The sequence below is a fragment of the Pollicipes pollicipes genome, unplaced genomic scaffold (assembly GCF_011947565.3).
Source record: "Pollicipes pollicipes isolate AB1234 unplaced genomic scaffold, Ppol_2.1 Scaffold_7231;HRSCAF=8579_pilon_pilon_pilon, whole genome shotgun sequence".
In the NCBI taxonomy this organism is placed as follows: Eukaryota; Metazoa; Arthropoda; class Thecostraca; order Pollicipedomorpha; family Pollicipedidae; genus Pollicipes; species Pollicipes pollicipes.
Window position 1 is genome coordinate 42,395,913 of NW_023597034.1, and position 18,869 is coordinate 42,414,781.

General features: G+C 57.6%; 1 protein-coding gene across 5 annotated transcripts; it reads right to left on the reverse strand.

Moving 5' to 3' along the window:
* Positions 1–177: 177 nt before the first annotated feature.
* On the reverse strand, positions 178–18,756 carry LOC119110380 (mediator of RNA polymerase II transcription subunit 23). 5 transcript variants are annotated; one of them, XM_037234180.1, is made up of 22 exons: positions 18,720–18,756; positions 15,586–15,692; positions 15,173–15,327; positions 14,461–14,548; positions 13,407–13,539; positions 12,403–12,585; positions 11,258–11,363; positions 10,198–10,370; positions 9,537–9,737; positions 8,900–8,986; positions 8,105–8,449; positions 7,420–7,699; positions 6,763–6,937; positions 6,231–6,394; positions 6,036–6,053; positions 5,170–5,333; positions 4,599–4,753; positions 3,647–3,827; positions 3,152–3,297; positions 2,646–2,790; positions 1,995–2,091; positions 178–1,710 (listed from the first exon to the last, which is right to left on the reverse strand). In XM_037234180.1, exons 4-22 carry the CDS (start codon positions 14,517–14,519, stop codon positions 659–661), a joined length of 3,864 nt encoding a protein of 1,287 aa, XP_037090075.1. In that variant the 5' UTR covers positions 14,520–14,548; positions 15,173–15,327; positions 15,586–15,692; positions 18,720–18,756; the 3' UTR covers positions 178–658. The 5 variants fall into 5 exon arrangements, with proteins under 5 accessions (XP_037090075.1, XP_037090078.1, XP_037090074.1 ...); XM_037234183.1 differs by lacking the exon at positions 18,720–18,756 and adding an exon at positions 18,653–18,696 and having other exon boundaries at positions 6,036–6,058; positions 6,236–6,394; XM_037234179.1 differs by lacking the exon at positions 18,720–18,756 and adding an exon at positions 18,653–18,696.
* Positions 18,757–18,869: the final 113 nt, after the last annotated feature.

An 18,869-nucleotide genomic window follows, 5' to 3' on the forward strand; every position in this document is an offset into this window, starting at 1 on the left:
CGGATGGAAGAGTACGCGCCCTCACGGGACATGCTCTCTCGCTCGTCGTGCGCTGCGGTGGCGAGGACGACGGTCCAGTGCTGAGTGCCAATGCACTGTTCATTCCGGGATGTGTAACTCCAGAACGCCATTCTCCATATCAATCCTAGGTGGTGGCATGATTCCAAAGGCGGCGAATTCAGCAGACATACTAGATGGGAAGCTTCCCTTCCCACAGGTGGTTTATGGATCACGATGAGCAGGAAATGCCACACGAGATCTCTGCACACATAAGAGTCAAGGCAACTCGCCACGCCTCGCCTCGCCTGAGCCGAATCCAGCACGCGCGGCATTCGATATCGCAGAGAAGCCCGCGGCAGACCGCTCGGCGCGACACCTAGCGGTCCGACCGTCGGCGCGGACGGCCAGCACACGCCACCACTGTTCACCAAGCGCCGCTCGACCGCGGTACAGACCGCGCGTGTCGGCGCCGGTACACCTGAGACAAGCAACTATTCAGGGCGGCTTGCGGCGGTCGCGGCCAGCGTCGCCAACGACTACGTTGTGCGTTAAACCTTGGCATGGAGGTTACCGCCAGACCCGAGTCCGCCCTCTGGTCGCCACCCCAAGGCTCTGAGGCCGTCGCCGGGACGTCTGCCGCCCCGGGGCACCGTGCCGCTCACTGCGGGGGCGGCTGTGACAGCGGCGTCTGCTGCTGTTCCTCCATGCCGGGGATCTCGTCCAGGTTGAGGTGGGTGATGAAGCGCAGGCGCAGCTGCAGCGCCGGCCTGAGGGCTCGGATCACCCGCTCCGCCTCGGCCTTGGTCGAGTCGCCCGTGTGCATGTACTTGATGTGGTAGAGCATGTCGCTGATCTGGTCCATGTAGCGCAGCTCGGTGCTGGCCTTGTCCACCTCCTCGAGCGTCTCGTACAGCGTCTTGGTGAGCTCGAACACGGAGCTCGTGTTGAGCCGCTCCAGGAACGGCGCCACCAGGTGGCACACGTATACAAACTGCACCTCGGAGCGGACCAGCTCGCGCAGCCGGGCGCGCAGCACGGCCAGCAGCGCCGCGATCTGGCCCTGCGTGGCGTGATTCCAGAAGGCGTGCGAGATGGCCAGCAGCAGCAGCGGCTCGCCGCACTGGCACACGGCCAGCCGCGACTCCAGGCGCAGCTCCTCGAACACGTCGGCGTCGGGCGGCAGCGCGGCCAGCGCGGCCAGCAGCCGCTCGGTCAGCGCACGCCAGTACGGCTCGGGCAGCCAGGTCAGCAGCAGGCCGACGGCGTTGAGCCAGGCGGGCAGCTGGTCGCGCGGCAGGGCCACGTACCCGCTGACGATGACTTCCAGCAGCGCGGCCACCGCCTCGGCCGGCGGCACCGGCACCGCCATCACCTCCAGGCAGGTGCAGTGCAGCGCGTGCGCGCTGGCGTTGGGGAACTCGTTGAAGCGCCACTCGAGGTTGGGGAAGACGGGCCGGTCGGCAAGCGCGTCCACCAGCCGCTGCAGCAGCCGGTAGTAGTAGTCGAGCTGCGGCCGCCACGGCTCGTCGGTGTCGCCCGTCGGCGAGGCCAGATACGCCTCGAACTCTTCCGTCAGACACCAGCCCTTGGGCTTGACGTCCGCCTGCGAGTCGATGATGACCGTCACTAGCTTGCGTTTGATCTGCGGCCACTCGGAGAGCGGTTTCTCGTAGTAGTGCAGCGTGTTGTACAGGAAGGTGACAGGCCGGTCTGCCGGGGAGAAAGGAGTCAGGCGCAGGCACGAGCTGACGGCAAGGCCAAGCACGCCAGCGGTGGCCGCGCCACCCGACCGAAGCAGCTGGTGGGGTCGAAAACACGCGGCGCAGCGTAATCGCCTGACAGGCTCCGGTCCCCGCCGTGCCCGAGCAGCCCCTATCAAGTGACGTAGGCCGCGCTCCGTCGCACAGTGAGGCCAGTGCCGTCACGACGCGCCACACAGTAAGGGGGAAGGGGGGGGGGGGGGCTGCCCACCGCGGCTGGACAAATGGTCTCACCATGGAACTTGTACAGGCTGCCCATCTGGTCCAGGATGAGGCCGATGGCGTCACCCTGCGGACACTCCAGGATCCTCTGGATCAAAATGTCGAACACCTGCAGACCGGGGGACACAGGTCAGCTCACCTGTCCACAACCGACGGCCCGACCCTGTACGGACCATCAGGTCAGCTCGGGCCACCAGGTCAGAACCGACCGTCGGGCGTGCCACACTGCAGAGATCGTTGGACCACTGTTCGGGTCGCCAGGTCACGGCCTGCTATCAGGCATGGGTCAGCCTCCACAGGTCGCAACCGGCCGGCATTTGCAGACCAGGCCATCAGGTCACAATTGTCTTTCGTCACGGCTTCATCCGTGAAGTCACCAGTCTCTATTCTCGGCGAGTGCTCGGCCATTCTGTGCCTCCCGCCCGTATACTTTTCTCATAATCCGCAAGCAAGGCAAACATTGAGCAATGAACTGGGCATTTCCAATGTCCAGATCCAACGGCTGACTAAGCTGCCGTCTTGGTTGCGTGTCTTACGTCGTGATAGCGAGGGATGAGACCGTAGCAGTAAAAAAAGAAAGCTAGAATGTCATCTGTGCCCACTGGAGCTCATCTCCCGCAGCGAGCGCCTCATAGGTCGGGGCGCCGCTCGGAGCTGACGCACCGGTAGAAAGCGGAAGCAGATGTTGCTGAAGTAGACCGGCAGGCTCTGGTACGCCTGAGCCGTCTTGCTCTGCTGCTCCGCCAGCACGTCCTCGGGCGCGAACCGCTCGGGGAAGGCCTGATGGAACGCCAGGTGCTTCTCGTGCCTGGTGACACGGCCGACCGCTGAGCACCACTCTCCGGGCGGGGACGAGACGCAGCGAGACAGCAGGCGCCCGGTCAGTCACAGCTCACCACACGGCGCAGGCGTACAGACGGGCGCCGAGGGCGACGCTGGTGTGGCCGGACGCTGGTTATCGTGACCACGGCACCGCGCGCGGCGCGTCAAATCGCTGGCTTTCGTGAAAACCGTCCCACGTCATCATGGTATCAGTGGGCAGCAGCATGTGACTCGCCGGCGTCCTCCGCCGGTGGCCGCCGCGGCGGGAGAAGTCGACTGTCCGGCTCTGGACGCGCCGGGTCCGTCTGACGGCTCGGGAAGGCCGGCCGCACAGACGGCCCACTCACCAGTTGTCCTGCTGCCAGTGGCGCGGGTCGTTCTCCGAGACGAACTTCTTGATGCGCTCGATGAACTCGGAAGGCGGCGTGAGCACCAGCATCTGGATCAGGAAGAAGCAGACGCGCAGCTCGTTGGGCTCGTTGGGTCGCAACACCTGCGGCAGGCGACAGGTCAGTGCGCGCGCCCCTCGCCGGCGGACCGGCATGACCCCACCGCGCGTCACCGCACGGCACGCGCCCCGTGGCGCGCCGCACGCCAGCCGAGCTATCACATCTGCGGCCTCCGTGCCAGACGGCACGCACGGTTGGACTGTCGAGTTCACATGAGCATGCGCGTTCACCACCACAAAAGCCTGTCTTGCGAACAACCGGGGCAGATATGGCCGATACGGCACTCGAAAGCTCGCGTGCCTTCCCAAATCAGGCCCGAGCTCGTCGTCGCGCATGGGCTGGTCTATCTTCTCGCCCGGCCGCACCAGGCCGCCAGACGGGACGTGACCTCACCAGGCACAGGATGAGCCGGTCGACGGTGATGACGTTGTACGTCCAGATGAGCTTATGCACGCCGTCCACGCACTTCTTCAAGTAGCCGCCGTCTGGAGAGTTGCTGAACACGTGGATGAGGTAGTCACAGAAGGTGCGCAAGTGGACGGTCAGCGCCTTGGGCCCGCCGCGCTCCAGTACCCTGCGCCAGCGCCGAAGTCAGGTCAGGTCAGGTCACGACAGGACCGAGCCAACCATCCCACAGGCCGCGGCAGGCAGGGCTTCTGGCCTCTGCCGCACACACCGCGAGGGGCAGCGGCCGGTGGGGTCCGCTCATGTTAAGATGGCGGGTCGACGGTACAGCCGACACCGGAGGACGCACGCGACGCCGACCCTACCGTCGGCAGCGACCGCAGCTTTGGCGACAGCTGCACGAGTACATGCGGACCACATCTAGCTGTGTACGCCAGCGGACTGTGCGAGAGTTACCAGTGGACCTGCGTATTTCGGTGTGGTGGAAACCAGTAGCGAGTCGGTAGCCGCCGTACCGAGTCAGTACCCGCCGTACCGGGCCAGTACCCGCCGTACCGGCCAGCGCCCGTCGTACCGGGTCAGTACCCGCCGTACCGGACCAGTACTCGCCGTACCGAGTCAGTACCCGCCGTACCGGGCCAGCACCCGTCGTACTGGGTCAGTACCCGCCGTACCGGCCAGTACCCGCCGCACCGGCCAGCACTCGCCGTACCGGGCCACTGCTCGTTGTACCGGGCCAGTACGCGCCGCACCGGCCAGTACCCGCCGTAACGGGTCAGTATCCACCATACCACAGCAGTGCGCCGGCTGATTACACCGATGTCAGCACCGCGATACGCTGCGCTGTACGGAACAGGTCCACAGAAGGCCGGGTCCATCAGATCCGCCGGCCTTGGACGCTGTTCACGCAGCTCGGCGCGTGTCTCAGCACCCGACTCACTTGTAGGCGATGGGCGTGATGCGATTGGTTTCGACCAGCATCTTCCACAGAAGGCAGATGAAGAATGGGTGCTGGCCCTGGATGGTGAAGTGCGTGATGATATCGTTCTCGTTGTTCATGGACATGTACTTCCGGTACTCCTCGTCGACCCTGTTCTGAAATGGGAACATTGCAGACTGCAGTCATCAGGCACGACCAGCGAGATTCAGCATCGGATCAGCTGGCAACCGGATGGACAGGTCAGTCCAAAAACAAAACAGAGTTTGTTCTCCCTTCAAGGAAAGTGCAACAGATGAAAAAACGATCCTCTCTTGACCTCTGCCTCTCGTTACTGACCCACGGCTTTTTATGTCACCACACAAGCACCACATGTCCCTCGGCCCTATTCGCCCGCACACGCGAGATTGCGCCCCCCCCCCCCCCTTCCCTCCCCAGGATTAACGCCTCGTCATCAGCACACGCCCCCCGCGGCTGTTTTAAGCCACCGCCCCGGCCATGACGAGCTCGGCTGACACGCCGCCTGTCCTCCCAAGCGGGCCGGGCGGGGCGCGCCCACCGCAGCGCCGCGCACCCTCAGCTGCTGCTTGTCGTCCCGCTGACTGGGGTACTGGTTGAAGAAGTCGCGCACGGGCGCCGGAAACAGCTCCAGCGTGTGGCGCGGCCAGACGTGCGGCGTCGCCTGCATCACGGCCAGCAGGATGTCGCGGCACCACACGCCCGCCAGGCCGTCGTTCCCTGCCGCGCGCGCCGTCCGTCACCACACACAGCCGGCCGGCAGCAGGCGCCGCCGCACGGCGCACGAGGATGCCGCCGCTTGACACGTTGGAGCACCATGGCACGTCGTGTCAGGCGTCCTGGAGTGAACGACTCATATTGGCGTCCACTCCGCGGCATATGCACTAATGGCTTATACGGCATCTGTTCATGTTGTATGAAAAAGGCAACTGGCGCCATCCGTTTGCGTCTGAATAAGAAAATATTTAGTGCAATGTTCGTCAGTCGCGAAATCTTTATGAGGCATTATCGTGGACTAATAATTGATCACCCAAAACGTTGACTGTCCAGCCATAAATCCAGGTTTTCAACCAAATCGAGCGATCACTGCAGGCAAAGTTTTAAGAGGAAAAGGAAACCCCTGATACCGAGATAGTTCAGATAGACCAGAGCTGCTCATGAGAAGCGGCTTCGCACAAGCCGCATAGTCACTTCGAGACTGCAGACAACCATACAGCATTCCGAAGAGATCTACGAGGAGCTACAACACCGACGGCTGAAAACGAGCCCCGTCAGCCGACGCGCAAGACAAGTGCAAGCCAGGCCCACGGAGCTACTACAGCAGTTCAGGACAGCAGCTACAAGCGAGCGAGGGCAGGAGAGGGCGCCGGCGGGCGCGCACGCGCGCACGGCGCCTGGTGCCGGCCGGGCCGGGCCGCCTACCTGGCCGGACGTCACAGCCTGCGGGCAGACACGGGCGCGTTAGTGGCGGGGCGCGGCAGCCGCACGCGGACACGCGCTGGCGGCGGCACAAGCTGAGCGCCGGCCCGGTTACTGCGGCGGCGGGGGCGGCGGCGGCGGCGGAAGCGACGGCGGCAGCGGCGGCAGAGGCGGCGGCGGCGGCGGCGCCCGTCTCACCTGCGATGTGCAGGGCGCGCACGATGCTGAGCACGAGCGCGCGATTCAGCTCCTCCGAGTCGGAGGAAACGATCGACTTGGGCTCGCTAACGAGGCGCGCCAGCTGCGTCTGGATCTCGGAGTTGCCCAGGCCGCTGATGATGCGCAGCGCCGTGCTCTCCAGGCTGCGGAGCGGCCGGGAGTCAGCCCAGCCGGCCTCTGTGACTCGGCGCACCGCACGCCACCGGCCCCGCTATGTCACAGCACGTCCCACACGCTGTACTCGACACCAAAATTATCGACAAAAACGACAAAATTAAAACAAAATTATTAATCCCCTGGCACCAAAATTATTCCCTTCAACTCGCGTGTCTCAGAGATGCTCTTTGAAAGCCATGAGCGCTGGCCTGGGCCCGCGTCTCCGCTCGACGCAATGGCGTTGTTGAATGAAACGTCGGCGACACCCGAGTCGGAGTGAACAGCTGCCCCAAACGCAGGGCGGCCGTCACCCGCCCGGCTCGGCCCCCAGTGGCGTCGCCCCGGTCGGCCGTACCAGAGGTGCATCTGTGTCTGGTTGGTCTGCGGCGCGTTGGCCAGCGAGTGCACGGAGCCGAGCAGAGAGAGCCGGTAGTGGGGCTGCACGTGCCGCAGCCGGCAGCTGAACATCTCCAGCAGCGTGTGCAGGATGCCCATGGCGTGCGCCTTAAACACTGTCGGCAGCAGCGTGGCTGGGGACGGGGGGGGGGGGACGGTCAGCACGGGTCGGCGTGCCGGACAGAGGCTACAGGCGCTGACAAGAATTGAGTCCGAATTTGATGTAAAAGATTCTGAGTCGCACTGAGAAGGGAGCGAAGTCCAGCGAAACAGCTACTGCGTCGAAGTCCGATTCGAGAGCAGCTGAGAAGGGGACATGAGAGACGCCCAGTGTCAGGTGCGGGAGGAGCTCCGTCGGTCAGACGGCAGGCGCCAAGTTTTAGCCCGGTGTGAGGGGTGGCACATCAAAGTCATCGCCGGTGAACGGAAAAACGAAAGCAGTGCACTCAGCTTTCAAATCGAACACTTCATTAAGGTAGCGTGTCGAAGGTTGCGTTTCGTTAACATGTCGACGGTTTTCATTCAGCACACAGCTATCAGCTACAACTTCGGGCGGTGTGACATCTAGTGAGCGCATGCCACGAGGGAGCTGCGCGGGTCGCCCCCTCCGCCGCACCTGTCAGGTTCTTGATGCCGAGCGTGTCGATCTCGGCGTACACCAGCAGGCGGGCGTACGTCTCGACCATGGCCGGCGGCAGCGCGGGGCTGGCCGCCGCGCCCAGCTTGTGCTGCGGCGCCTGAGCCGTCTTCGAGATGTGCACCGAGATCGCGTGGATGAGCGACATCTTAGCGTGGATGGTGAGCGAGTCGAGCAGGGCCATGCTGAGCGGCGCCGTGGGATAGCTGGCCAAGCAGTTGGTGCCCGGCATGCTGACCGTGCTCCGCTGGGCGCCGCCCTGCCGGCACGCGGTGACCTGTGAGCGGGCGCCACCGCCAGTCGCCCCCCCCCCCCTCCCCCTCCCCAAGGCCAGGCAAGGACAGCCGCCGCTGCGGCGCAGTTGAGAACGGCGGCTGCGCCAGCTGCCTGGAACGTGTGCGATAGCGGCGGCCAGATATTAAGGAGGAAGTGTGCCCTGTGGGCTAGTGGGATGAGGTATGGTGCTCGTCCTACGCTATGGATAATGTCTTCACACGCCAAATGCTCACTGCAGTCGGCGCGCCCGAAAACACCAACAAACAATATGGCTCTCTGCACATTTCATCAACATCAGACACCACTCCACAAACCAATCGAGCCATCCCAGCCCGCGGCAGACTTCCCCACGGCGCCCACCTCCACCCCCCTGGATCGGGGTGCTAACCTGGATCGCCTCTGTCAGCACGTTGAGGTGGCGCTGCATCTGGTCGGCGTGCGTGCTGAAGGCGTTGCAGACCAGCGCCAGCCGGAAGTCACGCTCCAGCGAGGCCGGCCGGCCCATGTTCACCAGCTGATGGAGCAGCTCGTGCCGCGGCTGCAGCGCCGCCGGCAGCCGCACCGGCAGCTCCACGTGGTCGGCCTGCGCCTTCTTCTGCAGGTGCGTCCAGATGCTGACGGCGGCCATCTGGACGGCGGCGTCGGGCCGGGAGCAGTCCGGCACCGGGATCGGCGTCGAGTCCGCGCCGTACAGGTACGTCAGCAGGCCGAGCAGCGGCAGGAACCCGGCCAGCTGGGCGGGCCAGGGGACAGCACCGTCAGATAGGGAGGGTGGGCGCAGGAAAACAGGCCCGTCAGATGGGGAGGATGCAGGAAGACAGATTCATCTGACGGAAGGCTCACGGGAGCACGCCCATTAGTTGGGGAGGGCACAGGGGAGCACGTCCATTCCACAGGGGGAGGGGGGGGGGGGGGACTACAGAGTTTCGGAGACTGTACGCGGTCGACAGCTAGACATCCCTTGACGTCACTGATGGCGTCATCGTCCAGAAACACGTCAGTCAGCCGCTGTTCCACAAGACCGGAACAGGCGAAAGGACAGGAAACGGCGGCAGCAGCAACAGCCAGCGGTCCTGACGGGCCGCAGATTATCACACCGGCCGGCCACACACCGATCACCGTCGCCGTCAGCTCCCAAGAGTCCTAGTGTCGGCCGGACGGTTCCGCACGGGACAGCACGTACCGCATTTTTGGTGATGCTGCCCGAGATGTAGTGGAGCAGAATCCACATCAGGTGGTCACGACTGTTGTCCCAGCGTCGGCCCTTGAGCTGCCGGACAACACCAGCCGCGTCATGGCAAGCACAGGCGTCAGGTGGTGTAGTGCCATCGGCGGCGGGCGCCGATGGTGTCAGTGCACGCGCAGGGTGTGCCAGACAGCGCCATGGTAAGCACAGGTGTCAGGTGGTGTGCCATCGGCGGCGGCGGCCGATGGTGTCAGTGCACGCACGGGGTGTGTCAGGCAGCGTCATGGCAAGCACGGGTGTCAGACGACATTCGAGCAGACCACAGCGGTATCTGCCAGCGACTGCATCCCGTCCAGAAAGGTGAATATGGCAGCTTGCCTATTAAACACAGCAACGTAACATGTTAACAATAGCCTAGGTAAACGGTACATTATTCAGCTGGTTCGCATCACCGAATAGATGAATAGGTGAATAGGCGGCGAATAATCCGGCCCACCTTATGCTAATGACTTATTTGCCTTATTTGCACTTGAGATCCCCATAGCACCATTGCTTGTGGATGGTTCCACATGCCGGGCATCGCTACGTCTGAAGATTTAAACTAATTTAAACGGTTTGAACGGCCAGCAGGTACCTTTTTGCGCAGCTTGATCATAAGCTGTGCGAAGTCGGCGAAGTAGAAAACAACGAAGTAGATAAGCTGGGCCGATATGTGCTGCCACAGCTGGGCCGCCCTCTCGCGGAAGTCGTCGGTGTTACAGTTCTCCATCTGCTCCATCGACGTCACAATCAGGTCCACCAAGATGTCCTCCAAGCTGGGACATCGCTGCTTTTGCTGTAATACACCACAACATGGTGATGATTTGACACGAACCACAATCTTTGCAGCAGCGTAGGCTCCTTCAGCGACTCATACGCCTGGAACTGCTGCCAGACATTCCACAACACGAGGTCCGAGAAATGGACTCAATAGGAAGATCGACAGCTGGAGTCCAGGTTTCGAGCTTGGCTTCATCCGAGTTTTATCCGAGCTCAGACTTGGCTTAGCCAGGCTGTGAAACAAACGGTCATCCTGTTTGCCTGAGTCGATTGATAAAACAACACTGCAGCTGTAATTTCACGTGAAGCGAAATACACTAGAAATCCCAAAGGCGCCGTAAAACAAGCCAATACATTTATAGGTCCAGATTTACCACTTCAAAAGCAGCCCCCTCCACAAACGCCGCCATCGACGGGCCGAGCATGTGTGGAGCGCAGCTCGGTGGCGGCGGTCGGCCACGTGGCTGGCTGCGCACCTGTTTCTGCAGGCCGAGAACGGAGCAGACCATCTCGCGGCTGTACGGCTGGCGCACCATGTGCATCAGCAGCGCCCGCTGCGGCTGCAGCACCGCCCGCTCGTACGGCAGGTTGCCCTTCACCGGGAAGCGCAGCGTGGTCTGGTCCAGCTTCCAGGAGCTGGCCGGCTGCGCTGCAGACCGCACACCGGCGCCGGCGTTACAGGGCGCGGCGAGCCGGGCCGGCGGCCCGCTGACTGCCGTCAGCCAGCGCCGGCCGCATTTCGGGAGGGTGTGACGGACTACGACAACCGTGACGCGTGTGATTTTCTCAGGTCCTGCTGCCCTGAGCCCCACAGTCGTCAGGCGTGCCATTCATCAACACCCTCGCGAATCAAGGCGGTTTCCCTACCGAATGTGGATGTCTAGCAAGATATGTGCTGACGGTGCCACGTCGCTCAACAGGCCCCCTTGCCCCATCTAGCTGGTACATCGCACGCAGTCCGGGTCAACGCGAGGTCACGGACTGTGAGCCAAACCGTGGCCACCGGCCCGAGCACCAAACACCGACCACGAGCGCTATAGTAGGTGACAGGGACAGAGACGCGATGAAGGACTGACAGCGGATGGCGCACTGAACCACTGGCTGGGAAAAACCCACCGTCGTCGCGCGGACTTGTGCCGAACTCAACAAATTATAGCCACTTCACGACACAACCAACTAGGACAGCCACGAGACAAGATGAGACGAGGCCGGGGCACTGGGAGGACCGACGGCCCCGTTGACGCCATCGAACGAGGCCCTACGGTTCGTCCACGGTCCACGAAACACACCGCCAAGGGAGACGCTGTCCAGGTCCGCCGGCAACGCGTGTTCGTCGCCAGACAGATCAGCAGCATCCACCCCAGCCAGGTCGGCAGCGTCCACTCCAGCCAGGTCGGCAGCGTCCACCCCAGCATAGTCAGCAGTGTCCACCTCAGCCAGGTCAGCAGTGTCCACCCCAGCCAGGTCAGCAGCGTCCACCCCAGCCAGGTCAGCAGCGTCCACCCCAGCCAGGGCGGGGCGTCCACCGGCAGTCACCTGCGTGCTCCACGATGGGCAGCATGTGCTGTCGGCCGATCATTGTCACCATCTGCGCGGTGCTGCGGAACGAGGCGATGAACGCCTCCAGCAGACCGGCCAGCTTCTGTCGACGGACGGCGAGGCGCGCTGAGGTCGGGCCGGCGGTGCAACCGCTCCCGGAGAAACGGACACGGCCGCTCACGGGGAAACGGACACGGCCGCTTGCGGGGAAACGGACACGGCCGCTCACGGGGAAACGGACACGGCCGCTTGCGGAGAAACGAACACGGACGCTCGCGAGGAAACGGACACGGCCGCTTGCGGAGAAACGAACACGGCCGCTTGTGGGGAGACAGACACGGCCGCTTGCGGGGAAACGGACACGGCCGCTCGCGGTGAAACGGACACGGCCGCTCGCGGGGAAACGGACACGGCCAGGGTCAGCACGGCGCCACCCCAGGCTTGGATCAGCCAATCACGCGAGTGCGAAACTCACGCACGAAGCCACGACGAATGATTTGTAACAGATGCCTACACAGCCACCTGAGCAAGACTTGAATAATTTAACTCGGCGAGACGTGATACAAATGGTGTCGCAAAGTTATTCAAGCCACATTCCAAACAGCTAATTGCGCGAAATTCGGTAGTCATTCATGATACATTCGATGCAGTTACACGGGGATATTTCAAACCACTCGGTAATACTTCAAAAGCCCATCGCTAGCCGACTACATGGAGCGACATGGACAGAGTACAGATGATTATTCACAGGAACCGCGTGATGCTCTCCACGCCCTTCCAGTCTTTTGAAGCGAGCAGGACGTGACACGCTGCTACATGGTATCACATCAGACTCCTACCACGGCAACATGTCCGACCCTGACGCCAAGCGTCCTTTTTTTAATGCCCATATTACTCACTACTGCCCACTACTCACACCCCATACACTCAGCACTGGGTCTCTAGACACCAGACACTCTTTTTATCGTGACTACGACTCGGGCCACGACGATGCTACCCCGCACGAGTCGCCGGCGACAGGCGCAGCGAGTCCTTAGGTCCACTGAGTCCCAATCATTAGGCCGAGCTTCCTTTGACTCCTGGCCACAGAGTCCCGGCCACGAGCCGGCAGCTGCGCGCGTGCCCCCTGTCCGGCGCCTCACCCAGTGCGGAAACCCCCGGCAGTCCGGGTACGATCGCACGATCTCGTTGACGATGAAGTACGCCGGCAGCAGGGCCGCCTCGCGGTCGAAGATGTGCTGGATGACGCTGTAGAGTGCGTGGAACTGGTCGGCCACCGCCTCGCTGATCTCAGGCGGCAGCTGGCGGGCGCGCTCGAGGCACACCTGCGGCGGCGGACTGGGTGGGTCACGAGCGGTGAGCGGCTGGACCCGAGCGCAGCAGGGAGGGGGAGTCAGCCGCTGACGTGAGTGGATCCACAGCGGCGAGCGGGAGGGGCTCAGCGATCTGCGAGGACCCGGGTCTGCCAGGCTGTCTAAGGTCGAAGGACAGGAACAGAATCACCCTAACGGTGGCCCACTGATCTGACACGCTCGGATCGAGGAATCGAATCATCCGCCTCGCAATCGCCCCTGCCCTCGGATCGAGGACCGGATCATCCTCCCCGGCAATCTGCCCCTGCCCTCGGATCAAGGATCAGATCATCCTCCCCGCAATCTGCCCCTGACCTTGGATCGAGGATCACTCATCCTCCCCGCAATCTGCCCCTGCCCTCGAATCGAGGATCAGATCATCATCCTCCGCAATCTCCCCCCTGCCCTCGGATCGAGGATCAGATCATCCTCTCCGCAATCTGTCCCCTGCCCTCGGATCGAGGATCGGATCATCCTACCCACAATCTGCCCCTGCCATCGGATCGAGGATCGGATCATCCTACCCACAATCTGCCCCTGCCCTCGGATCGAGCATCAGATCCTCCTCCCCGCAATCTGCTCCTGCCAGCCCCGCTGTTACAGCTGTCTACGAGTCGCGTGCGGATGAAACCCAGAACAAGTGACGCCTGGCTGACATGCCGGACAAAGCGAACCGGAACAGCACAACGCGGCACCTCTGAACCGCCTTAACGCACCACAGGTGACCGGAGCTCACCGGCACTGCGAAGGCTCGGGCCAACAGGCCGTATCGGCCGCCGCCTCGTGCCACGCACCTTCATGATCTCGCGGACACCCTTGTAGTCGACCTTGTAGATGACTCGGCGCAGCAGGAGGAACGTTTCGGTCCAGAGGTCCCGCCGCGTCACAGACAGCTGCTCATTGGCCAGGAGGTCATCGCATAACAGCCTGGGGATAAACGACTCGTGACCGTTGAACCGCGAGCAGGGGCCAGTGCTGTGGCAATGCATGCTTAATCTACACATCGGAAATGGTATAAAAACTGCATGACCAGCTAGCAGATGTGGGCAAGTTTGAGCAATATGGTGAAAATAACATGGTACTGAAATCTGGCGGCACATCACAGTTCCATCACAAAAACATGTTACTTGATGCATTTTTGTGTACGTCACTGGGTCACTAAAAATTGTTATTTACCATCACGACGCCCTACGACAATTATTTGTTGTTCGTCCCAAGGAGGAAAGACTGCATCTCCAACAACGACGCCGGTAATGGCTCAGGACAACACGGGTCTCATCCTGCTGGGGCGGCAGCGCAGGCCACACGCCTCCCGAGATCGTTTGAGATCGATCGAGATCGTTCCTCGGGGAGGCGAGCGAGTCTCAAACACAGCGTCGACGTTCAACCGGCTGACGCTCACGCTGGCACCTGCTTGCCAGACTGCACGCCTTCGCCTGCTAGCGCTGATATCTGTTTGCCAGACTGCACACCTTCGCCTGCTAACGCTGGCATCTGTTCGCCAGACTGCACGCCTTCGCCTGCTAACGCTGGCATCTGTTTGCCAGACTGCACGCCTTCGCCTGCTAACGCTGGCATCTGTTTGTCAGACTGCACGCCTTCGCCTGATGACTTAAAATGCCAGCCAGGCCCGCGTTATTCCTCCCCAGGCGTTGTGGACGCGAGAGCGGCGTGAGGACCCGAGCGGGGTCCCATCACCGATGTGGCCGCAGCAGCAGCGGTCGACGGGCACACCCGACAGGACGTTGTGGACGCGAGAGCGGCGTGAGGACCGGAGCGGGGCCTCATCACCGATGTAGCCGCAGCAGCAGCGGTCGAAGGGCACACCAGACAGGACGCCGCACTTACTTGGCCGGCAGGACACCAGACAGAACGCAGCGCTCCAGCACGGCCAGCAGCTTCCGCATCCGCTTGTCCGACTGTTCGGACACTTGACCTGCGGCGGATGGCAAACGAGCTCACACGGTGACGAAAGACCACAGAACCACAGGTGTCACCCAGTCACCACGTCAGTCAGGTGACGCTTATTTGGGTCGTGCTTACAGCACATGGCACAGTTCATTGCACATGTTCTTTTGGCATTGCCCTTAATGAAATGATATGGCATGGGATTATTCTCAACACTGACCACCATCCATAATGTCACTGTGCTGAAAAGCCACTGGTGGTGTGCTTACAAATAAACAATGATGGGATTCCTCAGTGAATGGTGTTGGGATGTGACACATGGTGCACACTCTGGGGCATGCTGTGGTGATGTGGAACACACCAGGGTCACTACCAACTGGCTGGTATTTCAGAATAATTATGAGCTTATGAGCTATTTTGAATTAAGGTGAATATGAGATAGCTATATATATATATATATATATATATATATATATATATATATATATATATTATGCAACAGGCTACAAGGCATGGTATCCTAGTGGCATGGCATATCAAACACAAACACAGCACCCATTCCACCAGTGTCTATGCACACCTAGTTAACTGCTGCATACCAGAGCACACTCAACAATACCCTGATGACACAAGCCCAGCACAGCCTCTTTACCTATGAAGGCCAGCAGGATGAGTTCCACCTCCTCAGGTGGAGAGCCAGCCAGCAGGCGGGACTAGCTCCTGCTCAAACGTCTGCAGCTTGTTGTTTTCATTCTCGTCATGGTGCACCAGATAGCTGTTCAAGTCTTCATCCACAGCCTCGACACACTGTGGGATCCACAGAAGTATGAGAGCCAGATGGACAGGGCATGCTGGTATTGTGCAAACACAATCATCAAGGCTCAGTTTGGTACAATGTGTTAAGTAAAAAAATGGCTTTGAATAGGGACAAAAGACCAAGGTGAAGTGATGTTGACTGTGAGCACAATATTGACTGCTGGCTAACTGCTAGCTGCTCACTGAGTACTGTAATTACCATGTTGGATGGATTTATATGTTATGACAATTAAATTTATTGCCACATACCAGAAAACCATTGACAAGGCCAGCAACCTTCTCCTTGGAGACAGATGGAGCCAAAGCTGCCATAGTTTCTGTGGCTGAGAGTCTCACATTCTAATGCAGCATCAGGTCTGTAAAAGGATTTTTGAGTGTCAGAGTGAGGAATATTTTCAACCTTTTCTGTAATATTCTGTTCCCATGACAGGATTTACTGTAGTTCAATCCTGTATCTTCCCACCAAAAACATGTGCACACGTGATAGATTCCCCTTGGTCCAACAGAAGATATGCAACAATGCTACATGTATTCACCTCGAAAACCTTATCTAAGTTTGTCAAGCATGCCAAACCTATATGTACGTGTGAGTTAATAACTTGCAGGCATGTAGCCAAAATATCATGTCCATCCCTCCATTCTCCTGTTTATTTTACGCAGAAACAAGCTATGAATACTGTCTCACTTAGCTGTATATGACTGCAAGATCACAGCATAACACTAAGACTCATTAATTATTGCTTTGGGGAACAGTCACCCCATGTAACCATTTGGATCACATCTAGGTAGCATTGCAATCACTGATACCCACTCTTTTATACATGCACACCCCAACAGACAGTCTTTTGCACATGGCATAACATTGTGACACACATAATGCACCACAGACCATCTCCCCACTGTCCCATTGAGTTAACAATGATAAAACTAGGTAAAACAGTAGTAATAGCCTTATTCCAACAGAAAGAACTCAGGAGAATAGAGATTTAGATGGGTTGCTATTTCAGCAACATGCTTTTATCAAAACAATAGCAGAAATGCTATTGTGTTGACAAAGGCATGTTGCTGAAATATCAACCCATCTACATTTCCATTCTTCTGGTTTTTCCTCACAAAATAAGGCTATTACTTCTGTCTTATATATATATATATATATATATATATATATTATATATATATATATATACATATGTGAATAATGCTCCTCACAAATGCACTAAACAACTTTTGTAATGATAGAACTAGATGACATAGCTAGTGTGACATCATACTTTTAATGTGGTAAATATATGATCCAGCTACTGCAGTATAAATCTAGGATTCTTCTAAGCATGGGTGGGAGGTGTGTCAACAGCATTTATGTTGCTTCCCATACTGGCAAGATGCATACTTGTCCAAAAGCAGTTCTGCTAATGCCATAACAGACCAGATGCATTGCAAATAAAATGGGGAACTATTTGAGACAGTGAATGAGCTTCATATACTTCTAAGCTCATCTCAGTGGTTTGAAATCAGCATCATGTATATCATAACTTCAAATGATCTTAAGCTGTGTCCTTTTTGAAGACACTACAGACACTTGCTATTTCAGCAACATGCTTTTATCAAAACAATAGCAGAAATGCTATTGTGTGGCAGAAATGTGTGATCAAATGTCAATCAAATCAATGCAATCAAACACCAGAACCACAGTGCACAATGAATACTATAAGGGTCCACATGGTAGTAAACAGAGATAATCTTGACATATACAGATGGTCACAGAGTGTAGGGGATGCAGATTTAAGTGGGAAATGAGGCTAAACTGTGGGAAACTTGGGGTTACAATCCTTTCAGTAACTGTGGGCTCATGAGTGCTGGCTTGGGCATAAATGATACAGGGTACAATGGCTGAGTCAGAACAACTTCCATACCCTAACATCAGTCCCCAACAAGTTATCTGGCTGAAATCACTGTTTCCACCTATCTACTTTTGGAATCCTAGTTTGCATATAAGTATCATTTTGGACCAACAATACCGAACAAGAGCTCATATCAGTGAATATGAACAAGCTGGGGTCTACAATGCCATACATGCCTTAAAATTACCAAAGGCGATCAATTTCTTCTCAGATGTCCAAGAGCACAGTGTGTGACATTGTGAGGATGTAATAAAACATGCTGAACAGCTAAGGACCAGATGAATGAAAAACCATCTATCTTGGAGGGAAAACAAGACAAGAGAATTCTCAGCAAGAAGAGGACTATGAGTTGTATCAACAGCTGCAGGTCTAAATCACAGACCAATGAAGTTCATGAGCCATATGATTTTCTTGTGTGACATCTCTGAGTTCACAATTTTTCCATGAAGCAGAGATGGGACTGAATCTGAACCCATTTTTGACTTTCAAGCCAAATACCCAAACAAGACAATGATACAAACCAAAAGCCCCTGCTTTTGATGTAAAGAAACACAAAACTGAAGCCAAAGCCATAAGTCTAGATCATGAGGAGGATGCCTAATAATGTGTAAAGCATAGTAAGAGAGCACTGATGACTGGCACTGTTTCAGATTCCATGGTATAACCACTATAGCCATCATGCTCCGACACACACTTTCCACTGTGTGGGAAAACACGTGATAAATCCGGGCCACCATGCACTTTAAAAGTTGCTGCATATTGCAGTTGTTGTTTATCCCAGTCCAGGTTTTCCATTTGAAAAACTTGTCAAACACTTTCAGACAGGTTTAACAAATGAAGGAGTTAGCAAGATAAAAACATTAGGTACCTACAGAATACTAGTAGGTACACAAGTATCATTATGCTAGCAGTATTTAGGTACACACAACATCAGCATACTTATAGTGGTCTCAAAACATCCCCTACCTATTATACCAATCATAACAACAGCTGTTCTGTATTTATTTGTCCTGGTGGTCCACTCTGCTTACAAGCTCTGAGGGGCTCAAATGAGTAATGAGAAGGTGGAGGGCTCAAACAAACACGAAGGGGGGGGGGAGGGGCTCACACACCCTGGAGGTATGTTAAGTTATGCCCATGTTCATAGCTATGAACAACTTAACACTCAAAGATACCAGTGAGATACCAGCACCTGTCAAGGAATGTTTTACCGCCCGAATGCCTTGTTTGTGAAATGCCTTGTGAAAGGAATGTTTTACCACCTTCTAGAGTTCACGCAACCAAACCGGCATTAGGAATATTAATCAGACAAGTCAGAAAACGGTGAACGAGAGGCGGGCCGGACGTTCTTCACGTGCTCTTTAACCTGGCTTTATCACTATGGCAATACATATCTGCAAGAACCGTGGCATTACCAAGGCGATTGCACAGTTCGCCTCCTTATTTTGGGTTAAACCGGGTAGCATTCTGTAAGCACAATACCAGCAATTCAACGAAAACAAATTTCGCCGCAAATGCGTCGAGCTCGTTAAAACCTTGCCTTGCCATAAAAGCGCTGACAATTGACGGCGGCAAATAAATACAACTTTTTGATTCCTAAGCAACTTAAAACTATTGCCAAAAAATTACGTG

What these genes read in the sequence shown, in the direction of transcription:
- LOC119110380 (XM_037234180.1), bottom strand. Translation starts at nt 14,519, where the DNA reads ATGCGGAAGCTGCTGGCCGTGCTGGAGCGCTGCGTTCTGTCTGGTGTC. An exon ending in GTGTCCGCGAGATCATGAAG is followed by an intron (nt 12,586 to 13,406) that starts GTGCGTGGCACG and finishes CCGCCGCCGCAG; the next exon opens with GTGTGCCTCGAGCGCGCCCG. An exon ending in GCCCATCGTGGAGCACGCAG is followed by an intron (nt 10,371 to 11,257) that starts GTGACTGCCGGT and finishes TGCGGTCTGCAG; the next exon opens with CGCAGCCGGCCAGCTCCTGG.